General features: G+C 43.8%; 1 protein-coding gene across 1 annotated transcript in view; it reads left to right on the top strand.

The window, feature by feature from the left end:
• etfa (electron transfer flavoprotein subunit alpha) overlaps nucleotides 1-16,187 on the top strand; it is a 38,727-nt gene that overhangs the window by 21,389 nt on the left and 1,151 nt on the right. Inside the window, exons 3-11 of the mRNA XM_084335543.1 lie at nucleotides 396-477; nucleotides 2,945-3,027; nucleotides 3,686-3,785; nucleotides 4,101-4,211; nucleotides 4,919-5,020; nucleotides 7,771-7,839; nucleotides 7,937-8,019; nucleotides 11,987-12,052; nucleotides 12,159-12,239. Coding sequence (XP_084191669.1) covers nucleotides 396-477; nucleotides 2,945-3,027; nucleotides 3,686-3,785; nucleotides 4,101-4,211; nucleotides 4,919-5,020; nucleotides 7,771-7,839; nucleotides 7,937-8,019; nucleotides 11,987-12,052; nucleotides 12,159-12,239 — 777 coding nt within the window. The remainder of the gene's footprint in view (nucleotides 1-395; nucleotides 478-2,944; nucleotides 3,028-3,685; nucleotides 3,786-4,100; nucleotides 4,212-4,918; nucleotides 5,021-7,770; nucleotides 7,840-7,936; nucleotides 8,020-11,986; nucleotides 12,053-12,158; nucleotides 12,240-16,187) is intronic.

The following is a 16,187-nucleotide window of genomic DNA, read 5'->3' as shown; positions in this document are numbered from 1 at the left end:
GGTACAAGGGAACCCTGAAGTGATCCGCACGCTTCCTCCGACACGCGCGGCGACAGCCAGTGACTCTTTTTTCACCTGGCAGTGAGGACTCTCATTGGTGAAGTGTAACGCGTGGGAGGTCACACTGCCTTCATCAAGTCCTGCCTCCGCTGAGCAAGCGCCCAGACCTGACCTGTAGGCGTCGCTGTCCACAACGCCAGATTCCCACCCATGACTTGCCCTACCCCTAACCCAGCCAAACGGGTTAGTATAGCCATCAGCCCAAGCCCCAAGCAATGCTGACTCCGGGAGTCGAGACCGCAGCCTCTTGCATTGGTGACGAGTGCAATCTCCGCTACGCCACCTGACCGCCCGCGCTTGTAACTTTATATTGAATTGTATGCGTTTCTCCTCAGGTTGCAGAGGAAGTCAGCAAAGTCCAGGGTGTGAAGAAAGTGCTGGTGGCTCAGCATGATTCTTACAAAGGTGGCCTGCCAGGTACGTATTATAATATTATTATTATTATATTATTAACTTAACTCTTTGACTGCCACGCTGTTTTTCCATCTTTACTCCCTGGTGCCAGCATTTTTGACCATTTTCACGATGTTTGCAGACCCATCGTATATTCTAGTGGTGGGGGAAAATATCGATACAGTATAGTATCGCGATACTTTGCGTGGCAATACTGTATCGATACAAGAACGCCAAGTATCGATATTTAATTATAAGGAAGTTGCATTGTTCATTTCAATACCTGTAATACTACAGTAGTCCACACACGCGCACACACACACACACACACACACACACACACACACACACACACACACACACACACACACACACACACACGTGTGCATTCAGTTAAGTTGGAATATGACTAATGCAAACAGTTCAGTTTGTCAGGTACATGCAACACAGATTACAGTGTTGACATCTGTCTGCTTGAGAAAATCCCATTTGCTGCAATAAAAATTATTGAAGTGAGATGAACGGACTGAAAACTTTATTTTATTAGATAAAACATGTTGACAAAGCTTTACTTTGCAGTTGAAAAAGGTGAATGAATCACAATATATCGCAATATTAATATCGCAATATATTTTTAATCGCAATACTATCGTATTGTGACGTGACTTAACTCATTCAGCGCCGGAGGCCTAGAGCATCTTAGTTCCTACCACGCCAACGCTCTAAAAGATAGGAATAAGTGGCGGTGTTTTCAGGGCTATATATATATTCTATATTATAGCTATGGATACAATACTATGGCAACAATGTTCATCAAAGTGTTGAGTGCTACAGTATAGGTTAGTTTATTAGGACAAGTGCATGACAGTAAGGTTAGTTAGGATTCGATTTTTCTTTTGTTTTCATTTCAGATAATGGTTGAAGAAGTGCGTCTTTAGTCGACGGCGAAAGATTGGACGGTTTTCGGCTGTCCTAACTGTGGTGGGCAGTTCGTTCCACCATTGTGGGGCAAGGACTGAGAAAAGGCGGCTTCTCCTTGATGACCCTCCCGGAGCTCGGATAGAGTGGGTCTGAGATGGCAGAAGATGCAGAGTGTAGGGGTCTTGAGGGTGTGTAGTTAGAGACCATTGACCGGAGGTAGGCAGGAGCGGTTCCCTTTGCCCTTTGGCAATGGGGAGCCAGTGCAGGTCCCTAAGAAGTGGGGTGACATGGGCTGACTTCGGTAGGTTTGAGATCAGGCGGGCCGCTGCGTTCTGAATGAGTTGAAGAGGCTTGGTGGCAGTGGCCGGGAGGCCAGCAAGCAGTGCGTTGCAGTAGTCGAGGCGGGAGATGACTGTTGATTGGACGAGGAGTTGGGTGGCTTCTTTTGTCAGGAAGGGGTGGATCCTTCTGACGTTGCTCAGGAGGAATCTGCAGGTTCTGGTTGTCGCTGCGATGTGAATGGAGAAGTTCAACCGATCGTCGAGGACAACACCAAGGTTCTTGGCGGTCGGGGACGTGGTCACAGCTGCATTCTCGACTGTGATGGAAAGGTCGGTCAGGGGGGAGGATTTGGCCGGCAGGTGGAGCAATTCTGTTTAGCTTAGGTTCAGTTTGAGGTGGTTGGTCGTCATCCAAGCGGAGATGTTGGACAGACAGGCCGAGATCTGCTCAGAGACGTGGATATCTGAGGGAGGGAAGGAGAGGAAGAGTTGAGTATCATCGGCATAGCAATGATACGAGAAGGCATGAGATGTGATAGTTACCCAGAGATTTAGTGTAGAGGGAGAAGAGAAGGGGTCCTAAGACAGAGCCCTGGGGGACACCCGTCCGCAGGGTGCGGGTGGCCGACAGGGTCCCTCTCCATGACACTTCATTGAGGTATGATGTCAGCCATGTCGGCGCAGAGCCAGCCACTCCCATTCCTGCGAGGGACGCGAGGAGGATCTGATGTTTGACTGTGTCGAAGGCTGCAGGTGGATCTAGGAGAATCAGGATGTTACCTCCTCGGCCGGTTTGACTATAGTATTTTTATGATTTACCAGAAGTGCTGAGTCCAATGTAGTCTGGTGAAAATGCATGTTATCATCCATAAGTGTGATCGTTTTTGGCCTCTTCATAATAATCTCAAAGTTTGCGATCGCCATTGGTACCTCTCTACCACTGCTCGAGTGCTCTCAACTCCGGCGTGTGAGCCTCCCACACTAAACTAGCCCAGTTCAAAAGGTAGGCGATACTGCCACCTCATCGATCGTCATTTCAATTCCAATTCCCTCTGAGCTTCAGGGGTCACACACCAAGGTCTGCCTGACTGTTTAGTATAATAATAAAAAAAAAATAGTATACTCGTTTTTGGCGTTCAATGAGTTAAGTAGTAAAATATAAAAAGTATTAAAACTGCAGTCAGTTCTACGTGTATCGTGACGAAAAGAGGTCACCCCGCCAACGGGTTACATAGAAAATAAACTCTTGACGCCGATCAAAACGTCTGCCCTGTTTTGTTTTTCTGCAGAGGAGTTGACTCCACTCATCCTGGCGACACAGCAGCAGTTCAGCTTCACCCACATTGTTGCCGGAGCATCAGCTTTTGGAAAGGTAGGACAATGGACTGTATGGTACATTGTTTGTCTGTGTGTTTTGTGGGAGTTAAGACTCCCTACCCCCCTCTCTTTGATGACTCTTTGATCTCGCTCACTTCTTAACCCCAACAAACCCTCCCCCACCTTTCCCCAAAATGTCCTGACATGACATTTTGTGTGTTCCTATGACCCCACCCCTTCCAGTTTTGTATGTATAAAGATGTTGAAGATCCGGTGAGGACTCTCTTCCTGTGGTGTCCTAGCTAAACACCTCGTTGAGTCATCCAGCCTAACTATTATTGCATTGATACTTTGAGTTAATAAATCGTATTAACCAGGTCTCTTTGGATGAGTAAGTTATTCGTTTCTGCTATATTTTCCACCAGTTTCCTAATCGTATGGATGATGCTAATGTCGGCTGATTCTCAGCACCTCAATCTAACGTACATCTAACGTCCCCCCATGTATCATTAGCTCATACCGGCATGTAACATCATTTTCTCTCACTACCGTGATGTACCATTTTCCCCTTTTTCGATATAGTCCGTCTATAAATGTCTGTTCCTCGGTTACGTGTGTGCTGGATGGAGAGGTAACATCTGGTTCCTCTTGATTTACCGAACACTCACCTCCACAGGTTTGATCTATGTCTCTGCTCACTCACCGTTTTGTAGAACCTGCTCCCCAGAGTTGCGGCCAAGTTGGATGTTGCCCCAATCTCCGATATCATCGAGATCAAGGCCCCCGACACCTTTGTCAGAACCATCTACGCTGGTGACTAGATCATTTTATTACAATAATGAAATACTCCAGGCCCATCCCACCCCTTTTTCTTTCTTTCTATTCATATGCTTTTATTGACTTTCGTGATTGACGCAATTCAGTTGGAACTGCCAAGAAAATGTACATTTAATACTATTAGGCTCTGGAGTGATTCCCTGCTTCCCTCACGCGCACATATCGGAGCGCCACTCGGTTCTTTGTTAGTAAATGATGAGCGAAGAAAGTTTTCTTTCTTTTTGGCATCGAAAGAAGCATTTTTCACAACTGCATCAAATGGCTTGAGTTAATGATGTTTGTGTTCGACAGGGAACGCTCTCAGCACCGTCAAGTGTAACGAGAGCGTCAAGGTGTTGACCTTCAGGGGGACGTCCTTTGAGCCGGCCGCAACCGAGGGAGGCAGCGCCACGTCAGAAGAAGGTAGCGCGGTTTTGAACCATACATACCAGAATGTTAGCATGAGGGACGGAATATCAGTCTTTTAAAAATATTTGTATGTATTTTACAATGCTGTTTTTAGGATTTTGTCAGTCAAGTTTCCCAGGTGCCTTTTTTGTTTCGTTTTCAACCAGGGTATCTGCGGGGTATTAAATATTTGGGGGGGCAGCCCGGCTGTTGGAGATTAAATAATATTAAATATATTCAATGTTTTTTTCAGTTCAGTGTCGCTAAGTGGTGTTTTCTTTTCGGTAGTATGGTTGTGAAATTGGTATTAAAAATACTTAAATTTAACTTGTTGAAACCTGCAGATACCCTGTTTTCATAGTTGTATGCATTTTACAATGCTGTTTTTAGAATTCTGTGCAAATAGTAGATCAAAGTTTCGCAGGTGCCTTTTTTGTTTTGTTTTTACTGTATGCTTATGTACTTTAGTAAAAAAGTACACATATATTTATTTTACTAATATTTTCATTAGCATTTCTTTTAAACAACCACACAATAATACATACAGTAAAAACATAAAGACGATGGGGAAAAAAGGGAGGAAAAAAAAGTTTAAATAATAAATACTGGTTTTTAAAAGACATACAGGTAAATGTTGTGCTCTTGCTAGTGTTTGTGTTTATTAATAGATCTTCTGACAACCTCGAACAGAAAGCGCTTACGGTCTGTCTTGTTGTCTGCAGTGGCTGCACCTTCGCCTGCTGGGGTGTCCGAATGGCTGGAGGCGACCCTGACCAAGAGCGACCGTCCAGAGCTGACCAGCGCTAAAGTCGTGGTGTCCGGAGGTATGAAGTTGCTGCCGCCTCCTACCTTCTCCGTATGACGGACGAGGATGTACTGTAGACGGGGTTCGCACAAGGTCCTTGAAGTGCTTAAAGTGCTTGATTTCTTACAAAAAGAAAGTCCAGGTCTGGAATTCCTTAAACAGCAAATTATTTAACAAGGTGCTTAAAAAGTCCTTGAAATTCAAATCAACCATTCACATTGAAAGTTTTGTTCATCCATTATAAAAAATGTCTGAATCAATAAATATAATTTTTTACCAAGTGTAACTAATTGTCGGAAATTTGTTTTAAGCCATACATATTGGATCAGATTTTTTTCCCAATAAAAAAACGGCATTTAAAAGTTAATTGTAGCCTTTTAAATGCCCCTTTAACTCATTGACCGCCACTCTGTTTTCCCATCTCTACTCAATGGTGCCAGCGTTATTAACACTATGATCGCCGTGAACGAGTTTATACGTCATTCCTAGCCATGCTCATTCTGCCGAAGACGCCGTAACTCGTCTTTGATGTCAATATTTCAAAAATCTGTCATCGAAATCATATTTCCTTTCCGGAGCCCTGAGACACACTGCAAAGCTCCACTCAATTCTCTAGCAGTTCAAGAGCGCCATCTGGTGGCCGATCGGCAGATCGCCAACCAGAAATTAACATTTGAACCGGTAGTGCTCATCCATATGTGGTCCGGGCACTCGCTATCGTTAGAGAGACTCCGTATTGACACAGTGAACATCGATCGGTGCAAATAACTCGAAAAAACAACATGATTTGGACGTATATACTATTATACAACCTGGAAATGGATCGGGCATTTCTCCATCCCATAATAGAAAAAATTCTGTTCCACGCTCATCTGCCAGCGGCGCGAGGAAGCCACGTGAGTTTCAACGTTATTTTCTAACGTCTTCTATACTAACTGATCTGATGAACATATGACCCACTCTGGATGAATCATCTAACGCTGCCCACGGAATTATAAACGATCCCCCGCCCATCCGGTCATCATCAGATGATGCGTAGAAACTTCTAGAACCACGTCCAGTTGAATTTTTTTTATCTCGCACAGATTCCTACCAAACTGTATTTGATCATCAATATAATGCATTTAGGGCTATAAATCACGTTCTGAAGAAAGCTGCAGAAAACGATAAAAACATACTTATACTTTAGACCATATTTTAGTATGAATATGTGAATGAAAAAGTTTAATGTTGCTACACCCTGAACAATACATATAGGACATTGAATGGGCCATAATAATGGCAATTTAGCAATAGAATTTAAAAAGGTATAGCCCTGCAAAGAAGGGGAACTTCTCCATAGACAAATAGAGCTGGCGAGGGATGGTAAATTATGAATTTAACCCATGGCGATTAAAGTGTTAACCATTTTAGCGATGTTTGCGGACCCATCGTGTGTTCTGTATTATAGCTATGGAGACAATAGTATGGCTAATTTGACAGGCATTGTTCATAGTCCAACACTGACTAACCAGTTAATCTCTACATACTTTAGTTTGTGCGCTATTCCATGCTAAACATCGCCCCTTTCCAAAATAATCTAGTATTTTTTCATAGATCGCGAGATATGACGCGTTATATGCATTATGCCCAAATCGTTCGGATTGCTCGCCTGAAACTCCAAATCAAAGGTATATACCATATACATATGTGTCTTCACAAAATCATCAAGGGGGGGGGGGGGGGGGGGGGTCATTTTACCCCGAAACTGCCATCGTTACCAAAAGCATCTTTTAGGTTCGGTAAAATACGACACTGATCGGTACAAAAGCATGTTTTAGGTAAAAAAAAATACCAGCAGGTTATCTAAAATAGACCTTACCTCAGTCAGAAGGTACTCCAAAATGAATAAATCCCAGTCGTCCCATGGCGATCGCAATTACTTGTGAATATTGGGCATGGCTATCATACAGGAAATAATAGGTCTGAGGCACTGAATCTCCGACCGATTGCTATGTCCTGATCCACTCCGAGGCGGAAGCAGCCGGACTTAACTCAGTACTGGAAGACAACTGATATCCCCAGTTCACGAAACACAAGTATACTCGTTTTTGGCGCCCAATGAGTTCAAATGAAAAATAGTGCTTGGAAAAGTACTTGCAAGTCCTTGAATTTCATTTTGCAATGTCTGTGGGAACCCTGTGTAGATCAGGATATTCTTCAAAAACCTACTGTAGGCTGCAACTCTGAAGGCAAGGACAAACTGGTCCCAGAGTTATTCTGAAGCGATCTGTGTCTACGGCTCCTGACTCCGTGGTGCTGGTGAAGCTTTCTCAAGCGCCGGCAGTGTAAGCTAGGCTGAATAAAGTATCGGGGCTTGTAGTTGAGCTTTAAATAACTCTTGATTAACCTTCTCAATAGCCTGCAGCTTTACCCCCCAGTAGTATCAAGATTCAAGATATTTATTTGTCATATGCACAGTTAAACAGACAAGTAAGTTACACCGTACAATGAAAATCTTACTTTGCTAGTCCCCCCCCATCACACAGAATCACAAAATATAGACTTAAAATTAGAATAATTATGAAGAAAAAGTTTAATGCTAAAATAAAGAATCTTAAAAAAGGTAATTAAGATAAAGTATAAAAATAAGGCACAAGTGACGAGAGGGACACTATTGCACATAGTTCAGTGTTGTGGTATAAGGATATAAAGTGCACTATGCATAGTTGCAAATAATGGAGGATGACTGTGTATCAACATCAGACTAATAAATTGTCATATTTACAGGAAGGGGCTTGAAGAGTGGAGACAACTTCAAGCTGCTCTATGACCTTGCTGACAAAATGAACGCTGCAGGTTAGTTGTTGCTGTTCTGTGAATATTTATGATGTCATCGATTTATTTCCCTTTACCCGAGTGGATTTTAAACGGCACGATGTTCTCCTCACTGCAGTTGGCGCATCCAGAGCCGCTGTCGATGCAGGATACGTCCCTAACGATATGCAGGTTGGACAGACGGGCAAGATTGTGGCACCGGTGAGTTACGCTCCTCCCGAGATGCAATTAATTATATACAAAGCAAGTCATTTTCCATCTCGTAAATAAGTCTTCACATTTTATGACATACTGTAGGTTCTATTCATAGAGAATGAATAGCAGATGTATGTATGTATGTATGTATGTATGTATGTATGTATGTATACTGGCCCAGCTCTGCAAAAAGAAGGAAGAAAACTGCATAAAATATATGAAACGGAATAGATCGGTACTCCAAAAATATGAAAAAAGGCGAAAGAAAAATGTACGTGGATTTTCATTTATCTTCGTGCCAGGCTAACGTTCTGCTTTTATGGCAAACCGTCATCAGAGCGTCGGGTTGTATTAGCAGCGTGCAAATTGCACTCAGCTTGACAAATGCCTGTTACTCTACGTCCACACAACATTAGAGAAACTCAGTATGATTAGAATGGATCTTTTGCCCTTTAAAAAGGTTAACTTTCCATTATCCAGTTCAGCGGGGATACCCCCAGCTGTGATTATCCACACATTAGGCACTATGAAATGTAGTTAATGGCACATTTAGGCTCCTAAATGATTTAGCCGATCCATTAAAGTGGACTGCAGTGGCTGTCTGCTCAGGGCCTCAGACCGGGTCATCCTGCCCAAATTGGATTTTCCCGAATGTTGTGACAAGCTTGTCACATTCGGGGCTTAAATGTATGAAATTTAATTAGAATTGTATATGTGCTTTCTCCCTTTACCGATCTCCAATCGCTCTGTATATTATTCATGATTTACGAGAGCATTCATATGATCATTTCTCTCTCGCTCTCTCTCTCTGCGATTACCGATCTAAAGGTGCAATTAATTGTTACTGGAACCCGGTGGCGTCATATAACCGGCGTTCGGTAAACACTCCGCGCGGCCCGAGGTGTTTACAGACGGTTAGCCCCTGAATTGTTCAATGTAACGGAAGCCGTCACACCTGGGCGCTCGTTCAGGGGAACGCCGCGTTTGGGCAACATTCCAGTCTGCTGCTGGTTTCACTGAACGATGACAACCCAACACACTCGAGCGACTTGCCAGAGATGCAATCAGGCTGCGTGTAGCGAGGCGCGCTCTCTCACACCCGAGCGACGCTCTCACGTGTCAATCCATCGCTTCGGGGTGTTTTGGAAACCCGAACGGCAGATGTTGCTGTTTGTCCGGCCCGAGGAGTCCCGTCTTAGGACAATCATGTTTTAGATTAGATTCAAATGTATTACAGCACAAGTACAGTACAATGGAAAGAAGTCTGGCATCCAACCAGAGTGCAAATGTAACAGTAAAGTGCAATAGTAATATTATATACAATGTACAGGTGATTAAACTGGGTGTAAAATATAAGAATTAGTACTACGGAATATAGTGCTAATCGGATATATGTACAGAGTTTTAGTATTGTAGTACTGTATGTACAGTGATACAGGTTTAAAGAGCCTAATGTGTGGATATTTTGAACCAGTCATGTACTGTAGTTTTTCTTTAGCCTTTTCATCTTTTGTCCCATCCCCCAATTTTTTGTTGTTCCTTCCCGTTCGTTGCGCTACCCTACTGTCTGGGGAGGGTGTAGACTACTCCTCCGATACATGTGGAGTCGCCAGCCGTTTCTTTTCGCCTGACTGCTAGGAGTTTCACTGGGAGAGTGTAACGTGCGCAGAGGTTCACGCTATCTCCCCCAGATCCCCTCCCCGCTGAACAGACCGACCAGTAGGAGTCGCTGTTGCAACGACCAGCACTCGTACCCCATCGGCTCCTCGCCCGCAAAAACACCTCCAATTGCGTTCATAGGGACAAGAGACTTCGCTGCTGGCAATCGAACCCGCGCCTCCAAGGTGGGAAGGCGAGCGCTTAGAACCTCTACACCGCTCAGCCGCGCCATGCATGCTTTTTATAGTAATAACGGAAGATGGAAAACTCCAGACAGAGGCGGTGGTCATTGTCTGACCGACGATGCACTTGATGCACTTAGTTCTTAGACTCCAGTGGACTTGTGTTCACAAATTGATGCTCTGCTCTTCTGAGAATCCTGCGCCAACATTAAATAGCACTGAAATATTCATATGGCAGTCAGTGCATTAAGCTGAAAGCCAGGGGTTGGAGCGGCCGCTCCCCCGGGGAATTGGGGGGAGATGCAGGCGAGGCGCGCTGCCGCCCCAGAGCACTCTACTTCCCCCTCTGAGAGGTTTCACCACTGTGCTCATGCTAGTGGCCCCAACTCTGCTCTACCACAACACTGAGGTGTCCTGCTTTAACACATTCCCTGCCACGGTTATATCCATCAATGTAGCCTCACTGCCACCACTCTAAGCCTATGGAGATGTTCACCTTCTTTGCAGGGCTATAACTTTTTTAATTGTATTGCTAAATTGACATTACTATGGCCCATTCAACATCGATTATCTATCGTTCAGGATGTAGGAACGTTATACTTTTTCATTCATAGATTCATCCAAAAATACCTTCTAGAATATAAGTATGTTTTTATCGTTTTCTGCAGTAATTCATAGAATGTGAGTTATAGGCATAAACGCATATATAGATTATCAATTGCCGTTTATTCCCGATACACGCTATATTAAAAAATTCAACTGTATATGATCCTATACGTTATGCGTCATCATGCGCGGATTAAAGGGGGGGGGGGGGTTGTTTATAATTCCGTGATCGTCAGTAAATGCTTTATGTAGTATGGGTGATATATTGATCAGATCGGTTTGCAGTGAAAAGAATAAACAATAAAATAGCGTCAGCGTCCTCTTACCGTGCGTCAATGAGACTGGCGGTGAAAGATCCCAGGTATAGGACGTCGATCGCCTAGGTCCATTTCCGGCTTGTATGTCGCAATAAACGCCGAAATCATATTGATTTTTTTTTTTAAACTTTGACCAGTCACCTGGTTCTTTTAGCGTTTATCGCTTTTTCTTCGCATTCATACTTGGTCAAGTTCGACCGACAGATGCAGGCTGAAAGGGTTCAGATGGGGGGGGAAAGACACTCTGGGAAAGGCACGGCTGCCGTCCGGGATTCGAACGCGCTCAGCCCCAGATCCGCGCGAGCGCGGTTGTCCACGGCGCTGAAATAGCACTCGCGGTACGTGGTGAGCTACTGGAGCTCCCCAATCATATTGATTATTAAGTTTATAAAGCGATCGATATGTACTATAGTGTCTGTCGGGAGCCTTGCGACAATATCTGACGGCCGGATGAATTTAATCGACGCACAGCAGCCATATCCTGTTTACCAGTGTAACTCGCCCAACCATCCACCAGGCGGCGGTATTGAGCCGTAGTTTTTTTTGAGCCGTAGGGTCCAGCTGCAGCGCCGGAGGTGTATATATGAATTATGAGTGCCATGGCGAAAAAATTCAATATTGATCTCAATATCGCTGTACAGCGTGGTTTGGCAGGCAACGCATGGCCGGCAATAACGCTGTACAACGTGATTGGCGGGGAATGTGTTAAAGGCCCAATCCTTAATCCAAATGTAAACAAAACCCATTTGGAAAAACAATATATGGTATTTGAGGATTTCGTTTTAAATTCTTTTCATTCTCAAATTTAACAATTGAGCTCTTGATACAGGAGTAATAGCATGTGACAGCTAAACGTTTTACTGCAAAGCTTTGTTTACGTGTGAAGTGTGTGTTCTTGAGTTATGATGGATTAGGAAAGTAGAAAAAATTATTTTCCATCCACAAGTCAAACATAACAAAAACATTGTGTATATGTACCCAAAATGTAAATGTTCAACAGAAATTCAGAATTCAACGGTAAACTTCATGACTAAAAGCAACAAATGTTGACTGGATAGAAGTACATTTCAGCCCATGAAATCTGAAAAACAACACCCAGGTTGCATTTTCTTTACATTTTCTTTAGTTTTCCTGGTAATTCCGTATATTGTTAGTGAATTGAAGATGATCCAGTATTTTGAAATGGCTGTTTACCTGCTTCGTTCACAGGAGTTGTACATAGCTATTGGTATCTCTGGAGCCATTCAACACCTGGCTGGGATGAAAGACAGCAAGGTAGAGTACAGTCATACAGTCATCATTAAAACATTCACTTAACTACTACAAAAGCGAGTTTTTTTTGTGTCGTGGATGTTATTCTGAGCACGTTGTCTTTCCGCAGACTATCGTAGCCATCAACAAGGACCCAGAGGCTCCTATCTTCCAGGTGGCCGACTATGGATTGGTAGCGGATCTTTTCAAGGTGAGAAGTCTCGACATGACTTTAATTCACATCAGGAAACGACCAAGTAATGTGGCCAAAACGCTACACAACACACGGTTGCCAACGCTAACCACCCGCAGAGAGCAGGATATTCCGATAAGCTTAGTGCCCAGAGTGACAGTCGGAATGTAACATTCACTATTTCCCTGATAAATTTTGCACGATGCATAATTCCACCTAATGGAAACGTGCAACTGTTGAATTATTGAGTCCCTGAATTAATCAGAGATGAGTTGTGGCCGGAGCTTGCCGCTAAGAGACAGGCGTGCGGGCCTCCCACCGGCAATAAAAAAAGTCATCGATAGTTACCTTAAGTGGCCGGCTGGAACTTTTCAGGTTTATATTCGGCTTTGCCTTGCCAGTGCTTTTACATGCTCTGCCACACCTTCTGCCAGTCCGCCCGCCGCGAAGAGACAGTGAGCCAAGGGGAGTCGCGTTTGCCGTGCCTTCACGCAAACACCGGAGCTCTTGCGACGCTTGTGAAAGGCTAGTGGCTTTTATTTTCACCTGCGTCCCGGTCGGTCATGTTTTATTTAGCCCCGTCGGCGGTGGTTGTGGTGGGCAGCCCAGGTGTCCTGCTAAACTCTGTCAAAGTGATTAGTAATAATAGCTGGTGGTGGCAGCGGAGTTTGACCCGCCGCGTGATCGGCTTACATGTGATCACTCCTCGGATAACTGATTAAAATGGCCAGGCTTTCTCCGTTTTCCCTCAGAGGAAAATGGATAGCCCGAGTCTAACCCGGGTGATGACTGCAGGGTCGCCACGGTGATGTGGAACATCCCATGATTAATAAACTCACGACGACAGCGGTATTACCGGCGCTCGATATCTGTAGAGCGGTTACGTTGATCTTTTAGCGTTACGCGGCTACATTGATCCACTGCGTCTGTCCATCTGTCTTTTAATTCATTTTCACTGACGAGTGGCCATCCAGACTGTTGACGTTGGGTTCTAGGGTTCTAATAAAAAATAAACCCACAGACAGTAATGCTGATGCGTATAAAATAGATACAAACTACTTCTCTCAATGATCATATTAAAATGTAATTAATATTTTATGACTTTTACTATAATAAGGCCATGACGTTATGACATAACGAAGAACAAATCAATGATTTTTAACAGTTTTGGGACATATGATGACAAGAGAATTAATGTTAATGTTTGGAGAGACTGACCAACTGAGTGACAAACACAGAACAGGCAACACAAGAGGTTAGTTTCTCCCAATATGTCCTGGCCTGGCCTGGCCTGGCCTGGCCTGGTCTGGTCGTCCTCCCATCTCCTAAAATTTGTCTCAGCTTTACGTTTTATAAACTGGCTGTTCATCTTGCCCCTCTTACTGCTAGTCACTATAGACCTGTTTGCTGTATACGCCAGACTCTGTGTGCGTGCGCATCACCGGGGCAGAAAGGAACGTAATCCTGGTCAGAACAACGGGGCAGACTACAATATATTTGCATTTGTTAGCCATGCTAGCGATCTAAACAATCAATCCATGCCAAAGCTAGATATGTAAAAGGTGAAAGACTCACACTCAGCCATGCTGATTTGGCTAAATGACAGCTGTTTTCGTTTGAAATAACCTTTAGTCAGGAGAGTCACGTGACATGGTTTTGCCATAGAGCCCCGTCGTATTATTTTTGCGCAGCAGCTCACGCAAGTCCGGGGCAACTTAGTCACGTGACTCAGTTGGTATTGCTGATTGGCTTGTACACGTATGTTTGTATACAGCGAACAGGTCTATAGAAGGTCATGTGACCAGAGACCCCAACACCCCCACCAGCTGTTATCTCTGAAATACAACTCTTATTGTCCTCCCCTCCATACACCTCCCTTCTCTCCCCCCAGGTCATGCATCCCCCGCCTCCAATTGACAAGGTTCTTCCTCACCCAACTACTATAAATAGTAGCTTACCCCTAATCAAATATAGCTTGATTATATAATTCTATGGAGAATGGTCACATCAATTGCCTTCCGTAAATGTTCTATCCGTTCATTGATGGAGCACTGTAGCTGCAGCCTTATTTAGTGCATTGCACAAACCTACTGTTGCTGGTCTGGACTGGTCCTCTTGAGCTCCTCTCCAGTTTCACTGCTTTTGCGAAATATTGCCAAATCCTTCACCATCATTGTGTCGTGTCGTCTCTAGAGCATTCTCTCTCCTTCACGTGAAGTTAAATCTACTCTAAAAGTGAAAGCAATTCCGTGCTGCGACTCTCCTGCACAGACCAAAAAAAAGCTCAAAGCAAAACTTCCAGCCTGGTGATGAAGCCTCGTTTCTCAGTTGCTCCGTCTGGAGGAGAGACATACGGATGCGTCTCTACTCCCATTAACCACAAATAAGGTGTGGGAATTTGTCATCTTCAAAAACCACACGATGGGCATAATTTATCAATGTACGTATGTTCTTAGTATATTTATATGTACGGTAATATACAGCCCTTCTAAAATCTCCACATTTATCAACCTTGCAGTCACAAAGACGAATGTTTGTATGTCTGCTGTCGCCTCGATACATTTCAAGTATGAGTTTTTCTGTGATGTATCGTCCGTCTTTATCGTCCGTCTTTTCCATTTTATAAAAATGTTTGTCCCCTTTACCCGTTAGCCTTCAAGAGGCCCATTCGTCCTCTCGCCAGGGTGTAAATAAGAATTTGTTCTTAACACTTTCTCTGCCAAGGACGCCTAAACTCGTCATTCCCCGCCATGCTCATTCTGCCAATGACGCCGTAACACGTCATTGAGATCAATATTTCTAAAATCTGTGATTGCAATCATATTTCTCCCCCGGAGACTTGAGATCTACTGTTGATCCCCTCTCAACTCTCCAACGGTTCAAGAGCGCCATCTGGTGGCCGATCGGCGGATCGCCCAAACCGGAAACGGAAACTGGTGCTCATCCAAATTCGGTCCGATCACTCGCTATAGGTCCCGGGACTCGAGCGCGACACAATGGATAGTGATCCGTTACCAATAACTCGATAAACAACATGATTTGGACGTATATACTATTATACAACCTGGAGATGGATCGCATATTTCAACATCCCATAATAGGAATATTTTTCCTCCACGCTCATCGCCCAACGCTACGAGGAAGCTGCGGTGAGTTTCAGCGTTTTTTTTTTACCGTGTTCGATACAAACTGCTCTAATGATCATATCATCTAACGTTGGCCACGGAATTATAAACGACATATACTACTTAACATCAGATGATAAGTAGTAACTTCTAGAAGCACGTCCATTTGAAATTTGTTATCTCGCGCAGATCGCTATCAAACTATTTGATCATCAATATAATGCATTTAGGGCTATAAATCACGTTCTGGCGAATGCTGCAGAAAACGATAAAAACATATTTATACTTTAGACCGTATTTTAGTATGAATATGTGAATGAAAAAGTATAACGTTCCTACGTCCTGAACGATAGATAATTGACGTTGAATGGGCCATAGGAATGTCAATTTAGCAATACAATTTAAAAAGTTATAGCCCTGCAAAGAAGGGGAACTTCTCCATAGACAAATAGAGCTGGCAGAGGATGGTATAATGATGTACATAAGCCTGGCGAAGAAAGTGTTAATTGACCTGCCTTATTTAAATAATGGTTAAATAAATACAAAATAAATAACTTGGCGATGTGAGTGGCGCACGGGCTGTTTGTGTTTTCCTTCGGTCATGACGTGCTTTATCAGGGGGTGCGTCTTGGATGGGGATGTGGTAGGGATTGATGTGTGGGGTGTTTGGGGGACTGCCTGTTCCGGGGGGGTTCACATGCCTTCAAGCAACACTGTACTTATTTTATGCCTCATTATGTCTGCATTTGATACTTTTATAATATTTTTATTCTGTCGACTGTATGCTGATTTTATGCCTACTGTATGTTCATTTTGTGCTATTTGCGGTGGGGCACATTGG

This window comes from Notolepis coatsorum, assembly GCF_963971535.1.
Source record: "Notolepis coatsorum genome assembly, chromosome: 18".
NCBI lineage: Eukaryota > Metazoa > Chordata > Actinopteri > Aulopiformes > Paralepididae > Notolepis > Notolepis coatsorum.
Note: the sequence above shows the minus strand (reverse complement) of the source record. Positions and strands in the feature narration are given on the sequence as shown.